Raw genomic sequence first — 22,701 nt, forward strand, 5'->3', positions numbered from 1 at the left:
GATGAAGATTTTCACAGGCCAGTGTTAAGAAGAATTTGATGCTCATTTGCATATCAATTAGTAAATGAAGCAAATGATTGGCTTGTAGCAGCTATGTTTGTTGATATAGTAACTTTTCCTTCATAAATTAGACAGAAGTCAGTGTAAGGGTTTTACATACCAAGTTTTGTGCCGATCAGCACAGTGGTTCAGAAGCACATGAGTATTAAATGTGAAAAAACTCATTATGTCACCATTGCAATTTGATTGATACATAGCTCTGGTGTTATTTGACGTAGCGACTATTCCTTCCCAATTCAGATAGAGCATACCCAAAGGCCTGACATATGGAATTTTGCATCAATTGAAGTTACGGTTCATGAGAAGATTTTTAAGTAAAAAAAATTGGGTTAAAAATGGGCATGTTCAAGTGCTTGTGGAGTCTGCATTTTTTGATGGATCGCTTTCAAATTTGCACAAGAAATTTCAGAATGATTGATGCAACGGTGAATGATATTGGCTAATTTGCATATTAATTAGGAAATTAGGCAACTTGATTGGCTTGTGGCGGTCAGGTTTTTTAATGTAGCAGCTTGTTTTTCACAATTTAAGTCGGGATTTGGTTCAAGATGATGTGTTTCAAGTTTCGTGCAAATCGGCCCAACCGTTCAGGAGAATATGTCATTTTTGCTGAAATCATGAGTATGCAAATTAGCTCAAAATCCAATATGGCGGACTTGAAAGGTTCAAAAGGCAAAGTTGTTCCCTGTGATGAGGGGAACCTGTATACCAAGTTTCGTGACTTTTCATCAAATGGGCCAAGGGGGCTAAGCGTTTCAATATGGCGATTTCAATCCAAGATGGCTACCAGGTCATGTGACCTATGAACACCATATTGTAGGCAATTGTTCAGGAGATGACCATCTACCATCCTACCAATTTTGGTGACTTTTCAATGCACGGATTTGGTTTTATGGGCAAGAATAGAAAAGTGACGGAAAAATATTATTATTATTATTATTATTAATAATAATAATAATAATAACAATCCTAGTAAATTGTGCTTGGACCCCTAATAAAGAAATTCTACAAGAGAACATCAGGGTAATTGCCTGTAATCTGAAGCCTAATAGAAGTTGGGTCACACAGCATAACAGTGACCCAAAACACAGAACTAAATCAATAATCTTTCAACAATCTACAACAGAATGGCTTAAACAGGTGGAAAATTCACATTTTGGAAGTCCGAGTCCTGAATTTAACCCTACTGAAATGCTGGGGCAAAAATGACTTGGATTGAAAACTCCCTTGAATAATTAAATGGTTGGACTGATTTGCACCAAATTTAATGCACATTAATCCTATCCCAACCTGAACTGCAAAACCACAGCTGCTATCTGAAAAAAATACAAATCAATTAAATTGCATCATTTGCTAATTAATATGCAAATGAACCAATATCCCTCTGCATTGCATCAATTTTTCTCAGATTTCGTGTACACAATGTTAACATCACATCACATCTCCTGAATCTGGAAGCAGCCCATTCAAAAACATGAACTCTACAAGACTTTTAAAAAACACATTTTTATGCTAATTTTTAATTTGCCAAAAATCACCTAAAAGTCTTCTTGTCCTTGTGAACTCTTACATCAATTGATGTGAAATTTCATATGCAAGGCCTTTCAGGTATCCTCTATCTAAATTGCAAAGGAAAGTTGCAGTGAAGAAAAGATGAGTGCCAATCAATTTCCAAAGGTGAGAAAACGTCTATCTTTTGCTGCTGACACTACTTGACACTACTTTTCAAATGGGTATATAAAGCTCAAACTGTTTGTTGCTCAGAAAGTCTCAAAACTTCATAATGTTTTATAATTGTGTAGGATGTCTCTTGTATATTACTTTTTTTTACAATGATTACATGGTTTGGCTGCCATATTTGATTTTACAGTATGTCACATACAGTATTTAATGTGTAACCATTCCCAAGGAAACACTGGGAAGACTTCATACTTTGTGAAACTTAATACATTCCTTTCTCTCTTTTGCCCACTATAAGTTCACAAAGGATGAATGGCACCGGTCATACCATGTGACAGCCATCTTGAAATAGCTGTGAAACACATAAATGTCATGAACTGTATGGAATAGAGACATGAAATCAATTCAGAACAATATCGCCTTTGAGCACATAGAATATCCAATTTGTATTAAATTTGGGGTCCTTTGGGGTGTATGTCTAAGTTTCAAAGGAAAGGTTGCTACATGAAATATGACCACGGCATGTCAATCAATATGCAAATTTGCTCCACTTTTGAACAATGAATATTCAATCAAACATAAGAAAAAAAAAATCGCAAAGGTAACAAAATGCACATAAACACTTAACCCTTTTGCACGTGACTTATTTTACACGGTTACATGGTTCTTATGTTTTCATTAGCGTTATTAAGCTTCTCATAGTTTTCACCACTGCATTTTCTGTACTTTGTAACTTTAAATCACTGTTTCCTCAAAGCTAACGTTAACGAGAATTTTTCCAATCTCGTGTTCTAATCACACCAGTGTGACCGTACGCGGGAAAGGGTTAAAAGTCAACTCATGAACTCCCCTAGGCTGATTGGCACAAAACTAGGTATGGCCAATTCTTGCACTAACCTCTGTCTAAATTAAAGGAAGAATTTCTGCATTAAAAAACATGGCCTCTACAAGACAATGGAAATACAGCATTTGCTCATTAATATGCATTGCATCATTTTTTTCTTAAATTTATTGTGTACAGTGTCAAGGCCAGATCCTATGAAGGTAGCCTAAATATGTTGCAAAATGCGAGAGCTGTAGACTTGATTTTGAGAACTTGTAGAACAAAAATCTGAACTCGTATATTTAAATTTTCACTTGCAGAAAAAAAATGTGAACTTGTATGTTGAAATTCACAAATGTGTAGACTGACATTTACATAAATACAATGACAGCTGCAAACTTGTAATCCAACATTTAGTCATATTTATTTTATTTTATTTTATTTTTTTACTTGAGTCCATTTTCCAGTACAACCTCAACTCGCTGATTACTCACTCACTGCGAAGGTAGATCCGCTATGGCACACTACGCGTGCGCAACGTGCGCATTTTGCTACTACACATTATAAGAAATGTGAGGTTTTGGTGGCGTGCGTTTATTTACTCCTTAATCACAGTACTAATCTACCAAAACAAAGCTTTTGGAAGAAATTTACCCTGGCTCAGGGGTGTACTGGGAAAGAAATTCAGCCCTGGGCTTATCCGCTAGGACAAGACAGGACAGGTCAGGACCGGTCCGGGGGGTGGGGGGAAGAATTATATTTGGCTGCGATTCTCAAGTTCTGTCTACAACTGAGACTACCTCTTAATTAGTTAATGTGCATGGACTTTACAAACGATCTGAATATACGTCACGTAGCAAGTTTTATATCATCGCGTTTATTGCAGCTAGGTAGGTACAACTTGGACATCAGCGGTCCTGAAGTCCCCTTTAACCCGCTAGGTAGCCAGCTAGCTAGCAAACAGCTAACATTGAAAGCTTGTGTCGTTTTGTTTCGCGTTAATTAAAAACCAGCGGTGACAATGCAATATTTTAGATTAGATGAGCGCGTTGTTGGTTTACGTACGACCGTGTGTCATTGAAAACTGCTGTGCAACATGCTTTAACAGTGAAAGCATTCATGAAAATATGTTATCTTGTTATTGAAATAAACGTTCATTTCTCAGCCCTCCCAACTGAAACGTTTCATCAGATGATAGGTACACAGAGAGGGCCGGTAAAAACTTAATGGATTTTTTTGACGGTCCACCGGCCCACCGGGATTTGTCCCGGTATGCAGGCCCGGCGCCACGGGGGGCGTCGCTTCCTCAGATGGACTACTCTGCCCCCTCAGTGAAGATTAAGGCCTAATTTGAATTTTTAAAAATTTATTTTCATTTTAAAATACTAATACATAATTTAGCCCACCATAATTAGCTAAAACCAAAGTCACGTTCTAGCCTACATTTTCAAATCCACTTGATTGGTTGTCTGGGTGAGTGCGGGCTAACTAACGTAGCGTAAACTTGTTGTGTTGCGTTGTGTGTGGACTCCGAGTTGGCAACTTTCCCACGGTATTTCAAGAAGGTAGCTATCTTAGTTTATCTAGCTTTTAACAAACAAAATGAACATCCAAAAATGGATTTTAAAAAAACACGATAGAGAACTCTGGGACTAGCGTATCAACCAGCACTGACCAACGAGCCGCTCGAGACAACACAGGTAAGCCAGAAAAAACGACTTTGGGAGAGCAGTCGCTCACTGACAGTCCTGCTCAGCCTGCTACTTTCAGCCAGGGGACCTTGGCTTCAGCCAGTGGTGTTGTTAGGTCCGAATATTTTCGCCCTGAAAAAGGAGGTGTTTATAGCAAAACAACAGACAGACTGTGTAACAGAGCGGAACTTGACTTGCAGCGTCCGAAGTTGTGATAATATTTATGTATTATAAAGGTAGATATAACCTCCCCAACCGACCGATGCCGATCTCCCTTCAAAAAAGAAGAAACAAAACAAAAAAAAAAAACAAAGACAAGCCCCAGGCAAACTTGACTTTGCCCGTGATTTTTTCAATAGCTAGAGACGCCCCATGGCTTCAACTGTACTGAAAGAAGGTAGGATTGAATATTCTTTTCATGTTTTGGAGTGCTTGGTTGGTCGAGGGATACTTATATTTGTTGGGTAGGCCTATTGTGTTAGCCTAATGTTTATGTCACTAATAGTTTTGTTAGTTTTATAATAGCCAGCCGACAGGACAATATGTGCCTGCTACGTTCCAGTGCCTGTCTTAGATTCTGTTCTTCAGTAGAAACTGATTCTCAATTTCCAGTTGCACATGTTTATTAGCAGAGGCTTCTCCAGAGCGTTGTATGGGTGACCTGACCTGGTGGTTGTTGCTTTAAGCGCTCACTTGCTTTAAATCGGTAAACGTTGTTGGCTCTGTTGAAATCAAGCTCAGAGTCGCTATCATGCGATGGTGTGTGGATGGTACGTGTTTTCTGAGGTTTGTTGATCTGTGTGTTTGTGTGTAGTGTAATAATGCACTTATTAAACGATCGTATGGCTGTGCGCAGCGTGCGTAATTTTTTGGGTTAAGTCACCGCCCCCTCACTGCATTTCAATTGCCCCCCGATTCGTTTTCCACTGGCTCTGCCGTTATGCCCGATGGCCAGTACACCACTGCCCTGGCTTGGTGTGCCATAGCATAGCGAATCTAACTTCGCAGATGCGGAGGACAGCGGACCAAAACAGCCATGAAATGAGCACTTCGTCTTCTGATTTCTGATTGGTTCACCGCCCCCGCCCCCCGCTCCACGCTCTGCTCTGTCACTTCCGGAGCTACAAGTGCAAAATGGTTTTCCATTACGCTCACTGCAAGAAGTGTTATAAAAGTCAAGGCGCGCAGATTTGAAGTTGTAGGGACCGATTCGAGAGGTTGTCATCAGCGAGTTGTGGTTGTAATCAGCGAGTTGTAGTCGTACTGGAAAATGGACTCAAGTATAAACAAATAAATGTGAGTAAATGTTGGATTACAAGTTTGCAGCTGTCATTGTATTTATGTAAACATCAGTCTACACATTTGTGAATTTCAACATACAAGTTTTCATTTTTTTCTGCAAGTGAAAATTTTAACATACAAGTTCAGAATTTTGTTCTACAAGTTCTCACATTGTATTCTACAAGTTCTCACATTGTATTCTACAAGTTACAAGTCTACAAGCTCTCGCATTTTGCAACATATTTACCTTCATACCAAGGGTGTAGATTTGATTCGGAAAGTGGTGGGGACATAATGTTAGCTCAGTATACTAGCTGCTAGTATAACATTAATATGCATAACATAACTATTTTTGTTTGGTAATCAGAAAAGTGGTAGGGACATATCCCCACCGTCCCTACCATAAATTACGCCCATGCTTCATACATCCAAATGATGTTTCAAATTTGCAATCGCATGTCTCATGATTTGGTTGCCATCCTGAATAGGTGTCAAACACATAATGTCAACTCCTTGTGAAACATTATGCCAATTGGCACAAAATCTCATATGTGTAATCTTTGTATGAAGGCCTATCTGAATTCAGAATGAGAAGTCACTACACAAAAAACAGCCACTACAAGCAAACAAATTATTGGCATTTGCAGAAAATATGTCAATGAGCTTATCACATCCATTGTGATTTCAAATGCTCTTCACTTTTGTGTTCACAGTGTTTGAGCCATATATTAATAGTTTTACTTATTTATGACAGTCTGGACTAAATAATCGACCCAAGGAAGATACTCTAATTTGCTTAGACCTGGGGAATCTCTGCGTCCAGCTATCTTCTTTGTCATTTTCACCAGATTCAGGTATGAATCAAAGTTATAATGTGGAATCTGACTCATACTGTTTGAATTCTTGATTAGATTGATTAATTAACTGTCCCATATCTTTGTGATGTTTTCTGACCTTTGCTTCAGACAATGTCTCTCCTGGGACATGACTCCTCCACCACAGGTGCGTGTACAAGCTGTCCACTTGGCCCACTCCCCCCACCAATATGTGGTTACTTCCAGCTCATCCTCCAGACTGTTGGAAGCCACTCCCTCCTCCTGTAATAGATCTCAATAAAGTGACCAGTGTCTTAAGGCTTCTGGCAACTGATACTCCCAAAGCTGAGGCATTCCATAAGTCTTGAAGTCCACCTTAGAGAAGTGGTAATGAATCTTTTCCTTATGTTTACTCTAGAAAAATAAGGGATGGGTCATTATATTTACCTAAGATATTGTCAGACAGATTGAATGTCAGCAATGAAGTAAGTGTGAGAGAAACATTACTAAGACAAGAGTGAGAGAAACAAAACTGACAGGTGAGAGAGAAATAGATGTGGATCAGGAGTAAGATATACATCACTAAGATGACAGAGAACCAAAACTGAAACTGTTGAGAAAGACTGTACACATAGACAGATGAGAGAAAAACAACACTAGTTTATACCTGTATTTTAGTAGACAGGTTGCCAAAAGACATTGTCAGTGTGAGGACCCCCAGTAGCACCAGGCTGGTCTCTACACACTGGGCCCATGACCACTGCATCATCCTTGGAACAGCAAACAGGACAGGGGGCGGAGTGAAAAAACATAGGCAAAAAGTCTGAGACAGCCAAATCAATCTAACAGAGTCCTAACTGAGCAAGTACAAGACACAGCATCAGGGGTAAAGGCTTTGTTTTCTGTTTCAGGGAGTTGGTGATTAACCACAAAATTGTTCCATTTTAATCACAGTTCTGTCCCTTCAGATTTCAACAAATGGTACAGCATTTATTTGACTTTGTCTTATTGTAAGCAATTTATTTAATATCATACTATTATTATACTCATTGACAACGAGAATGGATCTAATTCATTCCTACATGAAACTATGAAGGTATCCCTCCGTTGCGACATTAAAGAAGAATTTGAGTTAATATAAAACCTGTTGCATGGACACAGGTATTGTATTGAGGACTTCGCTTTGTCTTTTTGTCTTGAATGTTAAGAAGGTGTCATGTCTGTATGGAGTAGGCTTTGATCGCATTGTGAGTTTATTCCTACCCTCTGTGACCAGGAACATCTCCGAGCACAGGTAGATATTTGTTTCTATAAATTTATATATGGGCAACAATGCCCCTGTAATCAAAATACAGTGCTGGCTGACTCTGGGAAAAGGCCCCTCTTCCAACCACTTTCCAGTTTGTCCTTTTCAGACTTGCAGCTCCAGTTTGGTAGGCTTTTAAAATAAGCAAATAGATCGTCTAGCTCTGTTTGCAGTCTGGCTTTTTCTGGCACTAAATATCAGTGACAGGTGTCTTAAACTACCCACAGGAGCACCTGGAGTTCATTACCCTTCCAGACACAGCTGGAGTAAGTCCAACTGCCAAACACTGTCTCTCATAGACGGCATAGTCTGTCTTGGACTAGACAGATCTTCCTCCTCTGGGCTTTCCAGGCCGCAGAGGAGAATAAACAAAGCTACGCACCGCCGCTAAGCCCCCCCCGCCCCCCAAACCATCACCCCCTGGGGCCCCCACTCAGGGGAGGGGTGTTTTTCTTTCCCTGGCGGCAGACAGACAGCAGGCCATCCCAGGGGAAACTCTGGCCAGGCTGTCTGGATATTGGAGCAGACGCATCCTTTCTGCAGAGCTGTTTAAACTAGACCTGACTTCCTCCTTTCTCAACAGCCTTTTGACATTCATATTCAGATTTTGTGTTGTAGCAATTGTTCTCTCCAAGTTAACATATTATCAAATGCCCAACAGGTGACATTGAAAAACAGTAAGTCACATGTTACAGCCCTAGCTGAATGGAGTCTGCATGTGACTGGTTGCACAAAAACCACATGTCCACAACTTCAAGCAGGTCCCCTCTCTCGCTAATGTAGACTGGCATAAAATATCTGATCATCCCATGAATTGTACTCTATTCTGTACTCTATTTTGTATTAAAAAAACCTTAATTAACATCTAAATAAATCAGAATTTCAATTGACTTTGTCCTCCTTTCTGAGAGAGCTACCAATTTACTACCATTGTTGTGTGGATAGCAGAGCTTCTAGTTACTCTCCTCCCCCTGGCTAAAGTATGCCCTTTTCAATCCAAGTTCCCTTTTCCTGGTGTTGTTTACTGTGTTGATGTTCCAGAACAGCCAGATTTGGGAAACATACATTTTTTATTAAATCTATTCACACCATTTGCACTTGTGGGTGGTTTCAATGCCTGGATCTCTTTTTCCACCACATGTCCTTTTAGCATTCAACAATTCCAAAATACTCCCTCAAATAAGAGGCCTTAAATTCAACTGCATTGGCTGTTCTGATGATAACCATTCATGCTGCACATTTACCCCATGCCTGCTGGTGTCTTGGATGCTGTGGGGTCCTTACACAACAATGATCACCTGTATAGGCAATGAAACTGATGGATATGTTTTCATTTCCTTGCATTCTACAAATGCCTCGCATGCATATTTTTAGTATGTAGAGCAGTAAGTGTGGATATTCAGAATGGCTGATAATATCATTCACTTTTCCTCTTTCTAAAGACAAATTTTACTTTTTGGAAACAAAAAGGTTGTTTTTTGGTTGCTGTCTTGATAAATTAAAACATTTTGTACAGCTAAATATTTCAGTTCCTTGTTTTTTGAAAGAATTATTGTAACATATATGTACCACTAAGGAATCATGGGCATCAATTATGTTCTTGGCACACACCCAACACCGTCCCTTAATATTCCACATGGTTCCCTCATGTACCCTTACATTATCCCCTCATATTGGTATTGCCATACTATGTTCTTGCCATAGTGCTTTTCCCCACACTGTTTTCTCAGGCTGTACCGTACTATTGTTCACTCATATTGTCCCCAAATATTGTACTCCTTTACCCTGATGGTCTTCTTCCCCCTTCTTGCCTTTACACCATATCCAGATGCGCTTCCTCAGCTTTATCTTTACTCTAGCTCCTTGCTACTCTTTTATACTCTTTACTATCATTGAGTTATATTTGTGGAACGTATACATACTATTATATAGTAAAGACAAAATACAACAAAATACATTTTATTTTAAAAAACTGACTTGCTTAACCTACAGATAAAAGTACTGATATTAATAACAAAAATGCCAAAAAACATGTATTATGCAAAATAACTCATATTGTGATGATCCTTAGTGAGAACCACCTTTGTCTCTACTTTTAGCATTGGACAGAACCCCATTCCAGCTTTTGGTGTCTATTCAGAGTGTGAAACGTAAATATCAGTGTTTGGGTTTCCTTGTTCTTGTTTGCTCTGGGACAAGAAGCAAGCTGATTGGCTCCCCTGCACAGTTCAGAATGTGCTGTTCTGTAAGCAAACACACACACCACACACAAACAGGCTAAAATATGTAAATATTTACACACTCACCTAGCTGCAGTCCTGGGGTTGTGTAGTCTTATGATGCTGGGTCAGTGTGGGCAGCACAGTGTGGTGAAGATGTGTCTGTGAGAAGGCAAGGTGTGCGCCAGCATCCCTCTCCCCTCCCTCCTCCCACTCCCCCAATCACAGCAGGAAAAGAGTGGCAGCAGGGGGAACGCCTATGAAAACCCTCTCCCTCCCCGTGCCAAGCGCTGGGCTGCTGCTGCTGCGGAGCCAAACCTAAGTGACTTTCCCAGCCAAGCTGCCGACTCTCAGACAGACAGAGAGGAAGTTGCTGTTTCCCAAGCAGAAGCCCCCCACCCCCACCCCCAACCACCACCGTCACCACCCTCTATTCCCCCTCCTTTAGCTTTTCAGCCTCTTAACATCCTCTCTAAAGTTTCACTTACACCCATTGCACCTTGCACACCACCTATCCTCCGTTTCTATTTTGTGTCATTACACACACCAGCAGTGTGTCTGGACCAAGCTGTAGGTTTCTGCCAGAGCCCTGAACACAGAGTGATAGTGCAGACATAGCAGAGAAACATATTTAAACACTTGGGGATGCAGCATCTAAATGCACAATGAAACAATGAAAGATTGAAAGACACATTTGCAGACAGGCAGAGAAAAGAATGTTCACACAGTGTGACCCACAGTAAAACACTGCTCCTTTAAAGACATGGTGGGACAAGAGTGTTCTTACAAGTACACAGTGGAGCTCACCCTGCTTGTTTTATGTGGCAGTGTGCTCGATCTACTTCTTTACTGTTTGCTCTGTTCTTCAGGTGCTATGCATGCCATTCACACAAACACTCCATGTTTTCTTAAATCTATGTCCTAACATTTAGTTCAAGTCCTCTGAAATAGTCTTCAAGCATGGAGAAGAACTCCCTTGTAAAGACAATAGGTAAGAATAGGTGGATATTTTTCAATTCAGTGGAAGTGCTTGGATTTAAATGCTGTTTGGAGTGAATTGGAACGTTTGGAGTGAGCTGAAATGTTTGGACGGAGGTGAAATATTTGAAGTGATTTGCTATGCTTAAAATTATGTGAAATGTTTGGACTCAGATCAAATGTTTGGAGTGAGCTGAAATGTTTAGAGTGAGCTGAAATATCTGAAGTCACCTGATATGTTGTAAACTAAAATGTTTTGAGTCAGATAACACATTTGGAGTGAACACTAGTGATTAAAATGAGCAGAAATAGTTGTAGTGAGTTACACCAAAGTAGTACTGTTTTGCAAGTGTACCAGAAGAAGGGTCTTAATAGTTAAATGAAGTGGCTGCACTTCAACACACCCAGAATATCCATATGAACAGAAAACAACAGCACTTTAGCACATGCATCAGAACAGCGAACAAGAGCACTTCAGCATACAGGACATTACAGACAAGAGCAAGTACGCACATTGGAACAAATTACATTACATTATTGTCTTTTAGCAGATGCTCTTATCCAGAGCGACTTACATATGTTACAATTTTTACATGTTCTGCATTTATACAGCTGGATATTTACTAAGGCAACTCTGGGTTAAGTATCTCGCCGAAGGGTACAGCAGCAATGCTACAGCAGGGAATTGACCTGGCAATCTTTTGGTTACAAACCCTGCTCCTTACCACCATAGTTACCACCCCAGCAAAAAAGAGTTGATTTCACAGAATTGTCCTGAAAGCACTCAGATAAGGGAGGTTGTGCTACTAGTTAAGTGTAAAGAGCAGAAAATAACGCTGCAGGTATTCCAGGCTAAAATGAAAGCATTCCCATTATTCTGCCTAAGACTTTCAAGAATCTGGCAACTGTGAATTTCACTGTTAATGCAGTCTTTCTCTCCTTTATCTCTGTTTGACTGTTACCATCTATTTAATCATGTTTCACATTTAATGGAACTATTCAGGTTTTGTTGGGAGCAACAGAAATTCTCCCTTGAGGGTTTCAACCAAAAAACGATGTTTAATTCAGTGGCCAAGCTGGTTTTTTTCCCAAATAGCAGCACTCTTCTTGTCTGTATTTCTCTCTGTCTCTGAAGGGGCCATGTCTCTTTTGCTCACAGGCTCAACAGCTGTTCTCCCTGGACAGAAGAGCAGAGCCATCATGAAATGCAAATCTCCTTTTTTGGTCTGTTTTGGCTGGAAGCCCACATTCCATTGCAGCTGACAACCAAAGTAGGATGGGTGCTCACACAGACAAATACACACACGCACACATGCACCCGCACCCGCATGCGCAGCCACACACACACTCTAGATCAAAGTTCTTAGGCATACCAATAGGTAACATAGTCTGTAAAGGAAAAAACGTTAATTTTCAAAGCTGAATATTCTGTTAAGATCCATACATCTATTGCTTACAGACACTCTCTCAGTCATTCTTGGCAAATTGTCACTGGGCCACCTTTTGTTGCACTTGTTTTTGGTTGATGTTTTAAGTATTACTTTGAGTACTTTGAGTTTGCATTAATATTATTTTATTAAATGTTATTACATTTATTACTATTATTGTATTTTATTATTTTATTATTTATTTTTATTTCATTTTATTAGTTATATTAATTATATTATAAGTGGGTGCCTGAATTAATCTTAAATTTGAGTAGAAAAATATTAAACAGGTCAAATTTAGGGCAAATAGTTGGTTGGTTCAACACACATAATTGGTTGTTGTGACAACATTGAGGTGCCATTTCATGTTCACTTTACAGTTTATCTTCTCCATGAGAAAAGCCTTACATCTTAGACTGGTCAAATGAAAAATTAAAAAAAAAAAATCTGATGCTACTGTAGGTGGAATACTAGAAATATTTAGCCTGAAATCAGACGTAAAAATGACAACTAGCAACTAGACAACTAGCCATGGAAAAGGCCTGGACTGAGGTGAAGCAGCGAGGGGTGAAGGACAACACTAGGTCATGAAGAGTAAAGGAAGGAATACACTTACCTGGAAGAACTGCAGAATTCTTTTGTATGAGTTGAAGATTCACAATAATGTTCAAGAAGAATCCAGATCTAAAATAGACAGATATATGGATTAAGGATCAACATGGACTGTAGATCTATAAACACTGGGAATTATTACTTTACTGAAAGACAGCAAAATAAACACTGTTCAATTTTTTGACTGTGTGTGCAAAAGCCTCTTTTGTTCCATTTTACCAGGTATTGCCTCTGAGATCAAAATGTTCTCTTTATCACAAATTCTCTGCATTGTACTCACAAGGGTAAATGGTAACCCACGTTGACAGCTATTTTGGCAGCTATTTCCTACAAATTACAGAATGTCTATATGGAATGGTCTGTAGGGAATATTTTAGATTTACACAATTTAAATTAAATTGGGAATGAATTTTTCAGGTTTGGTGATATGTACTTAATGAAAGTTACTGTTTAATCAAGTACTGTTGCACATACAATACAAAGGTACTGTACAATAAAAGGTGTTTTTAATACAATTTAAAAGGTGCAAGACCCACATGTTAAGGTTTGTGTTCTAAAAAGCAACCCCAAACTACTGAAAATATTATTCAGTGGGCGAGGACAAAATGTGAATGAAAATTGTGATGATACCAAACTTTTGTCACATACTTTGTCTCTTAGACTGAAAACATAATAGCCAAAACGTTCCTTGCCATCCAACACAGTCTATATCTGCAGTTTCCTTCAACATCACCCATCACCCATTATATACACAAACTCATCAACATATTGGCACATTTTGGATGACAGAGAAAGTGAGACTTGATTTGTCAATATTTATGTCATTATATTTTTAAAAAGTGAATGTCCTCACTTTCTACCAAAATACCACCTGGTGATCTCTGACCCTGAAAGGCTCTGGTTGCATTCCAGACCTAACACAAAGACTCAAGGGAGAAATGGCATGAAGATTCCGAGACAGTGCTTGGAAGTGACACTCTCCAGCTCTCCCAAGAGATCGGGTTTCAGAGCCATAGAAAGAATTCCAAGCCTGAGATGTGCCTCTTGCCACACTGTACCCTTTGTGCTCTTGCAAGTTCCATGGGCAGGTGGTGAAGCTGGGTGGAGGGGGGCAACTTCTGTCGATAGCATTACTCCCAGCCTGGAACAGCTCTTTCAGAGCTTCTAGCAATGCCAGTATCATTGACAATCACAACACAAAAAATAAGAACTGCTTTTTTAAAAGTAACAAAAGTCTCTGGCTTCAGTGAAGAAATCATCTTACAATCCTTCACATAGTTACACTCACCACATACAGAGTAACACCCTTAGAGTGGCCTAAGAACTTGAGAAAATGTGGAGGATAAGGGCCTCCATGTGTTATCTCAAAAATATTTACACAGGATACAATGTCTCTAAATGTCTGTACAGTTACATTTACTGTCTTGGGTCTGTTGATTTGACTTTTCCCATTTATCTTCTTGAATAAAGTCATACTGTGCCCGGGCTGGTCCATATGGTGCTGACGGTTGTTCAGGAATGGTACAGTAATGGTACTGTAATTGTTTTGAATAATTTACAGTCTTCAGATTGTATGAGTTGACAAGTGTTGAGCATGTTGTGAATATCACATTGTGAATAACCTGTCTGGTGTTCATACTGACAGTGTTAAGAAGAGTTGAAGAGTGGTAGCTGGTGTAAAATTATAATGATGTAATTGGGTAAATAAAATACATAGTGGTTTGACTCTGCTGAGCAATATTAAGTTAGGAATAAACCATGACTGGCGGTGCAGTTCTGTGGAAATAAATCATGACAGGGTGGTGTGATGTGGCCCCACGGCAAAGCCAAGGGGCCATAAACCACCCTAAAGTGGTTTATTTCCATAGAACTGCACTGCCAGGAGTGGTTTATTCCGCTTATACCAAGGCTACTTACCAAAGAAATAATTCAGCACTCATATTAATTTAGGCTATTTTATTATTTTTATTATTTTATTATTATATATTATTTTAAAATGCACTATATTAGCCTACATTAAAAAATACTATACGTTATTCAGCTACTGAAACTACAGTAACTTAGCCCACTAGAAATTTCTAGAAATTTCTGATATACCCAGCTACACAGTGTCCTCTTAGCTGGTGAAGTGGATAACATTACATTCGTGTCTGTCATCTTAAATGTACATATTTGGAAACGGTGACTATAAGCTACATCGTACTCATTTATTGAAATTAAATTGCATTACTATACATGCATTACTATTATGCATTTATTGGGAAATAATGCACACCCCCCCAGCCAATCAGAAACAAGTATTTAACCAAGCCGTGGTATAACAGTGTGTAGAAACTACATGATGTTTTCAATATACTATGTTAAGTAAGTATGACTGACAGCTCTCCTGTGCTTTCATTACATTTAATTGGTGTGGTGTTGAGGAACGGTATAATCAGGTGTCTGCAACCAATATAGCCCTCAATGTGCAGTGTGGTGTAGAGGAGTAGTGCCTACATTGCGTACCAAGCAGATAGAGCTGTGGGTCACCTACAGACTGAGCAGCGTGAGGACTTCTCTTCCTGATGTCACTTGCTGACAAATGCAGCTACATGATGACATGGAGCAGACTCTGTTACACAGCTGAACCACATGGAGATAGCTCAGCATGACAGCTGTCAAAGCCAAACATTGCAAGCCCCCTCCTCCTAGTTACATTGCTTTTCTCATTTGTACACTCTCTCTGTCCTCATCACTTCTTTCATATGCTTTTTCATTATCCACCTCTTAGACTGAAGGAAACAGAAACTCTATTGACGATACTGTGACCTTCTCCACCCTTCTGTCTTGCACTGTTCCCTGTACCTTAAACATGGGGGCACTTATTGCCAAGATGCTGCTTCCAACCGTAAGCAGTCTAGTGTTCCTACCAGCAGCCAGTGTGGCAGCTAAAAGAGGTTTCCACATGGAGGCCATGGTCTACTTCTTCACCATGTTCTTCACTGCGGTAAGAAGTACTTGGCTTACCTTTGCATGTGTGTGTGTGTGTGTATGTGTGCACATGTGTCTGTGTGTAGGGTTCATCTGGGAATCTCATAAGGAACAACTATCACCCCACAGTAGCTGCCTTCTGTGAATGGTTACAAACATCAGTGCTCCTGGACTACATTCTGAGAGAGATATTTTTGTTCCTAAGCTGGATCTTTATACAAGCATGTCCTTTTTATTGTTAATATTTCTCATCGGTATCATGTTAAGAGTGGAAGCTGCTGTGAAAGTCTCAGATCTATGATTTATCTGGCTTTTGAGTGGTCAGTGGTCAGTGGTCAGTATTATTAAAAATCAGTAATTTTTCTCATTATCAATAATTTACCTCAGTATTAGACTTTATATAATAAAATGTTGGATAAAAAAGTTAAATACCAAATGCACTGTGATCTAGAAATTAAACATGCAGGGCACAAGGTCTATGCGCATGTAAAGTCTTGAGCAAACAGAATCTAATTAATTTCAGATTTACCACGCATGTGACGGTCCTGGGCTTTCCATCCTATGTTTCATGAAGTATGAGATTCTGGAATACTTCAGTGTCTATGGCACAGCAATCTCCATGTGGGTCACCCTGCTAGGTATGTACAACTACCTGAAAATGACAGAACTTGTTCCCCATGTCTGCACTTGTTCATTTCTCCATATTAAAAGTGGTAATGGCTTTCGTAGGTAGTGGGCTGAGGCTATTCATAGCATAAAACCTTTAATAAACACACAGTCTCTAAAACGTTCCTGTCTCTTTTAGTTACCAGGGCTAAAACCATATCGCAATGAATAAATGCCAGTCTCTAATAGTGGCCAGGTATCCTCTTTTAAAGTTAATATTTACTGAAAATTTAGTTCAATCTAATATTAAACTTGTTGAGTCTGCATTCATACACCTGCATTCTCATTTCGCAACAGCCTACACCACAAGTATCGGTTGTGATCAGTAGTAATTAGCTAATGTTGACATTGGTCTTTCGTATAATCTTTTGTATAATCCTTTTTTGTATGTTCAAATGACTACATTGTGTCAGACTTGGCTTATCAAAATTAGAGCAAAATAATAAACACCACCTTATATGTAGAATTTCAAGTTACGTGAAACTCAAAGTAAAAAGATGGAGTCCTCATGCTCTCTCTCACAGACAGATCATTTGATCCAAAGGTATAGATACAAATGCACAACAGTGAAAATCTTCATTTGACCACTTGGCAGCCCACTGGTACTGGGTGATTTGTGCTTGAACGACAGTGTTGTTTTAAGCTAAAAAAATTCAACAAAAGGTGCAGAGCACTCACTGAAGAGAAAATATGATGTTTATTTCTGAAACAGAAGACAGACATACCAGTGTTGTCTTGGTGAGAGTTTGTTCTGTTTTTTTTACAGCCTTGGGAGACTTTGATGAACCCAAGCGCTCCACCTTAACCATGTTTGGGATCCTAACCACTGCTGTTAGAATCTACCAGGACCGCTGGGGGTATGGGGTTTACTCTGGACCCATCGGAACAGCTGTGCTGATGATCACCATCAAATGGGTGTGTTAGACAAATGTTTGGGCCCTTTAATCACATGACACTGTAGCCAGTGACAGACATCATTGTCAGTGTATGTATCTGTGTGTGTGTGTGTGTGTGTGTGTGTGTGAGTGTGCATGTACCAATCCTGACAGAGGTGTGTATGTGCATTTCCAGCTGCAGAAGATGAAGGAGAAGAAAGGACTTTACCCAGAAAAGAGTGTGTACACACAGCAGGTGGGACCAGGCTGCTGCTTTGGGGCCCTTGCCTTGATGCTACGATTCTACTTTGAGGTAACAGCCCCTATCCCCTCCCTCCTCACCCCTTACTGTTCTCGCCCCTCATTGAAACTGTATTAAACTGTCAACTTCTTGTTACCCTCTGCCTAAAATAACTTCATACATACAGATGACGATGATGATTGGGAAGATGATGATGATAATGCTGCTTTGTTCCAGCAGGAGTGGGATTATGCCTACGTCCACAGTTTCTACCACCTATCACTGGTGGTATCCTTTGTGTTGCTGCTGCCCAGGACTAACCGGCTTGGAGGGACAGGACGCAATGCTACCAAACTCAACTGCTACACTCTGTGTTGCTGTGTATGAAGCCATTTTTTCTGAGCAAAATAGTAGAGGAGTTCCTCCTCCTGGGATACCTCTATGCTGTTGGGCTGTCTCCCTGTGGATACAAACACACATATACACGCTGTTAGCTGTTGCTTGCTTTTAAAAATGGAGACATGGAGAGGGGACATGAAGATGGGAATATCAAAGCAAAACCTGCAATTGGAAAAATACCATTCTAACATTCTTCACAGACTCATGACCTTTGCTTCCATTTCTGGACCTGATTAACTCCTGCTACCTCTTTCATTTGATTTTAGGTACCTCAACCTGCTAAGAAGGACAAGGCTCGAACCCTCTGGAGGTGCCCCTCCAAAAGGCCTTGGATACGAGCTTGTAATGCACGCCTTCCATTCCATCACACCTCAGCACCTGAAAAATAACTGAAATTATCAGGAGAGGGATGAGAGATGTGACATGCAGCTATATATCAGGAGAGAATATTCGGTCAAAATTATTTGGACAAATGGATTCTCTCTGTTACAGCACAGAGAGACTCCCACCAAAAAATGAACATGCAAAAACTCAAATTCAAATAAGGTTAGCTATCTGCAGATGTGGTAGTGGGACAAGACTCTAAAACACTGTGGTGGATAAACTTCATGAAAAGGTTAGATAGTGAGACAAGTCAATGAAACTGACTGGAACATTTCTGAAGACAAGCAGATGCTTTCTTTCCCCATTGTTTCCTAAATGTCTCTTAGGACAAATCTATCAGCACAAAGGAAATATGCAATTGGAGACTTGTGGTATAATTTAACTTGTTCAAATCTCAATGTCCTGAACATCAAATGTACCTGACTTATTTGCAACGTCAAATTGTTTCCAGTGGCTGAGTTTCGGATTCCAGTAATGTCCATAAGACAGCAGATATAGATGAACATGTTCATTCCCTTGCAGTATGGGAAATGTGACACCTCATTTTTATTCCTTGTAATTCCTTTTTATTTCCATAGTTAATGTCACTTTTGTTGCTGACTTCTGATTTTTTTTGCATTATACTCTGATGTATATACTGTATGTTTATTTATTTAGCAGATTTTTGCATTTATATGTGTAATTCTTTTAAATTAATTGTTTTATACAATTTATAATCTTGATTAATGCTGGAAATGCAATAAACATTTCAATGTTTTCGTGTTCTTGTAAATGTACCTACTTGTACTCATTAGATGTAGATTATGCACCTGGATAAAGTTCTTGTGTACTCCCTCAAAAAGCATACTTCTCACTGTGAAATATAGTGGGGGTATATTATGATAGAAGGTAATGTTGATATCATTTTGGGGTCTACATGTCATGAGGCCCTTGTTAAAATGGACATTATGAACTTTAACAAGTACCATGATATTTCCCTCTGTCAAGAAGGTCAAGCTTGGCTGAAAATGGAAATTCCAGCATGACAATAATCCAATGTATTCATCTACAAACAGTTAACTGAGCTTAAAGTAAATATCCTCAGCTAATTATCTCAATCACCAGACCTCAGTCCAATCAAACACTGATTGTTTGAAGTCAAGAACGCAGTTCACATATGAACCAAAATATCGGAGCAATAATTAAACAATTAAATCTGACCCTCACGTCTTGTAGAATAAAAGTGATTAATAGGGAACAATATTACTTTGCTCAGCGCAATATGTTTTGTTCCTGTTTAATCAAGGCCATGAATTAATGTGGAAGATGCAGTACCTGTGTGAGGTCTTTGTGGACTGATTGTCCTTCCCTCCAACAAACTCATCTCTCACTACATAAGTACAAAATATACATACCACATAGGTAATCCAACTCTTTTCATTTTGTCATTAGTCAGGTTTGACATATCTGTGCTATTGTTAGGGATTCTGTGGCAAAATTATTTCTGTATTCCCCTATGCTGGACGTCCTAAAGAAGGAAGTGACCACCATGACTACCTCCTACTTGCTCTAAAAACTTGCTGAAGTCTACAGACATTTGATGCATGTCTTAGACACATTATTCTCCACAATCAAAGTTACTAAAACCTAGGTCCACAAAGAGCTTTTTGATTGGAGGCCAAGCTCCCAATTCTTGCAGCCACAGAAAGGTATTTTTGTCTCATGCAGCTTCTGGCAGCTACAGTCTCCCATCTGGCTGCTTTTCCCATTCTCTGCAGGAGTGAAACTTGAGATTTTTATTACTGCTGGTGTGAAGTACTTTTCAGGTCCTTTACTACCACTGTCTCAGACCATTCTACCGAAGACCTCTCTGTTCATAGCTGAGGCTCATACTTGCACATAGGCAAACAGAACTATAAATACACTCACTCTCTCTCTCTCACACACACACAGACATATGTGTGCATGTAAGCACCACAAATCTTGAGGGCCATTACAGAGGTGAAGGGTCTCAGAACAATTACTGGTGGTTGATGGTGCATTCATAATATGCAAATGTAATTTGAATCAATACTTTTAATGTAGTTTGTAATAAATATTTGGGTAATCCTTCAGTTCTTCTCTACAGAAACATCCCCCTCTGGAGTACTCTTGGGCTGTTTTTTCTTAATCAGTTCAAAATAAGTCAAATGAAGGACTTAGTGAAATGAACATATAACCACTGCCCTATTGTGCGTTCTGCTTGTACTTACTTCACTGCAATGAAGCTCAAGTGGTACCCTCCCATCCTCTGTGTACACTCTGTGTCACTTGCATTTCCAGTTGGCTAAGGAATGTGTGAGGAGTGTTCAGGATTTCACATGTACAATATTCGCAAGATGGGCCCCATCATCTCCTGTAAATTCCCAGCTACCCCATTTTACACTTAATTCTCAAAATCTGAAATTGCTGTTTATTGGCTTGATGTAAGTTGTAAGACATTGCATGAATTGGGAGAAGAATACATTTGGACTGACTTTGTTGAGGAAGGAGAGCTCTAAACGTGTAGGGTGGAAGGCACCAGCTGCTGGGTGTTTTTTGTGAAAGACAGCTCTCTCCTCTCTCAGCTGTTCCTGGAACAGCTGCAGAACATACAGGGTAGATGGCTTTTTTGGACCGTTCCCATCCTGTACTCTCCTGTTGACAGTTGTCTTCTAACCACTGTGCAAATGTCCAAGAGTACATATGGCTAATATAGTACTTGAGAAAAAGATATTAATTTCCGTAATATGAGAAAATAAGTATAACATCAAACAAACTCATTCAGATAAAACATTTAAGGTTATGACTCTATGAGTCTTTCCCTTGGTTTCTTCAGAGTAACAAGATTAACCTGTCAGCTGTAGTCATATATTACTTTTAAATACATAATTATTAGATGCTTAAAAACGTGACACACAAAATGTGCATAAATGGTACCTAAAATGTATACATTTTGTATACATGTATACTATACTGTATGGTCATATACTGTTTTAAAAGCATAAAAATTAAGAAATAAAACAATGATATCAAGAATAAAACAATGCAATCTCAAATCTTTAGTTAAAATAGTTAAAACTAAAACATTACTATACCACTTCATAATTCAGCCATCTGGCACCATGTTGTAATGGGTTATACAACAACAGAGGAATTTTTCAGTGACCTAGGTAGCTTGTGTTAGGCTATTGTTTACCACATTTTAACAGATTAATATATTACAAAATCCAAAAAGAAATAACAGACTCCTGACCTTGTCAACGCACTGCTCTTCTCTGAGTTCAGACCTACCTCTGCATGCTCTTTACACAGCTCCTAGTTCAGGCCCTGGTCCTGTCATGCCTGGACTACTGTAACTCCCTCTTTACTCATGTTTTTGCCTATGGCATCAAACCCCTCCAACTAATACAGAATTCATCTGCACAACCTGTCTACAACCTCCCTAAACATAAAGTCACTCCCCTCCTCACCCCACCTTACAAGTTTCCTGTTATCGCTTGCATCAAGTTCAAAATCTTGGTGCTAGCATACAGAGCAGTGAATGGGACAGCCTCCTCAAACCTACAATCAGTCTTCAAGCCATGTGTATCACCCTGATCACTCCACTCTGCGACCGTGGGGCAACTGACTGTCCCATCACGATGCAGTCACTCCTGTGTATACTTGACTTCTCCTAGGTTCTAGGCTGTCTAGTCAGGTTTCACAAGTTATCTTGTGGTAGGGCTTGAATCGTACTATACTCACACTGACTGATCTGGGAGTGTTGTTAGCTTAGTCTGACACTATTGCTCATTCAACATGAATGGATACACTTCTTTTCTGCTGGAAGTCGCTCTGGATAAGAGCGTCTGCTAAATCAATGTAATATGAAGTGATGTAATGTAATAGTCACAGCTGGTGTGTAAAATTCAGCAGAAATTATGAAGAATGGCTTAGATATTTGATGTTGAATTTCACCAGTTTGCACTGAAATCTGGTTCAGAATTAAACTGTAGCACTACTGTAACACCATAATGACCAAAAGTAGTGGTTGCCTGCACAAGTTTAATATTTTCTGTAATATTCATATTAAATGGTGAAGGAAAAATATTTAGATGTATACGTAGGGTTATTTACATGTGACGTCATTTCTGTGTTTTTGGATGCAGTACACCAAACAGGAGGATGATACTGATTCTGAGTAGTACATCATTAGTGTCATTTTTTATTTTTTCTTATTTCCTTTACTATCTCATATAGTGTCATATGATGTTTTGACACAATTTTATCAAGGC

General features: G+C 39.3%; 2 protein-coding genes across 2 annotated transcripts in view; one reads left to right on the forward strand and one right to left on the reverse strand.

Annotated features, from left to right (window-relative positions):
- adamtsl2 (ADAMTS-like 2) overlaps window positions 1-10,181 on the reverse strand; it is a 138,468-nt gene extending 128,287 nt beyond the window's left edge. Inside the window, exons 1-3 of the mRNA XM_036526959.1 lie at window positions 9,963-10,181; window positions 7,018-7,120; window positions 6,490-6,632 (exon numbers count right to left, since the gene is read on the reverse strand). Coding sequence (XP_036382852.1) covers window positions 6,490-6,632; window positions 7,018-7,119 — 245 coding nt within the window. The 5' untranslated portion in view covers window position 7,120; window positions 9,963-10,181. The remainder of the gene's footprint in view (window positions 1-6,489; window positions 6,633-7,017; window positions 7,121-9,962) is intronic.
- Window positions 10,182-15,743: 5,562 nt separating this feature from the next.
- Window positions 15,744-18,031, forward strand: mymk (myomaker, myoblast fusion factor). Its single transcript, XM_036525977.1, has 5 exons — window positions 15,744-15,878; window positions 16,386-16,500; window positions 17,295-17,443; window positions 17,600-17,716; window positions 17,885-18,031. Exons 1-5 carry the CDS (start codon window positions 15,744-15,746, stop codon window positions 18,029-18,031), a joined length of 663 nt encoding a protein of 220 aa, XP_036381870.1.
- The last annotated feature ends 4,670 nt before the right edge of the window (window positions 18,032-22,701 follow it).

This window comes from Megalops cyprinoides, chromosome 4 (assembly GCF_013368585.1).
Source record: "Megalops cyprinoides isolate fMegCyp1 chromosome 4, fMegCyp1.pri, whole genome shotgun sequence".
NCBI classification, from domain to species: domain Eukaryota; kingdom Metazoa; phylum Chordata; class Actinopteri; order Elopiformes; family Megalopidae; genus Megalops; species Megalops cyprinoides.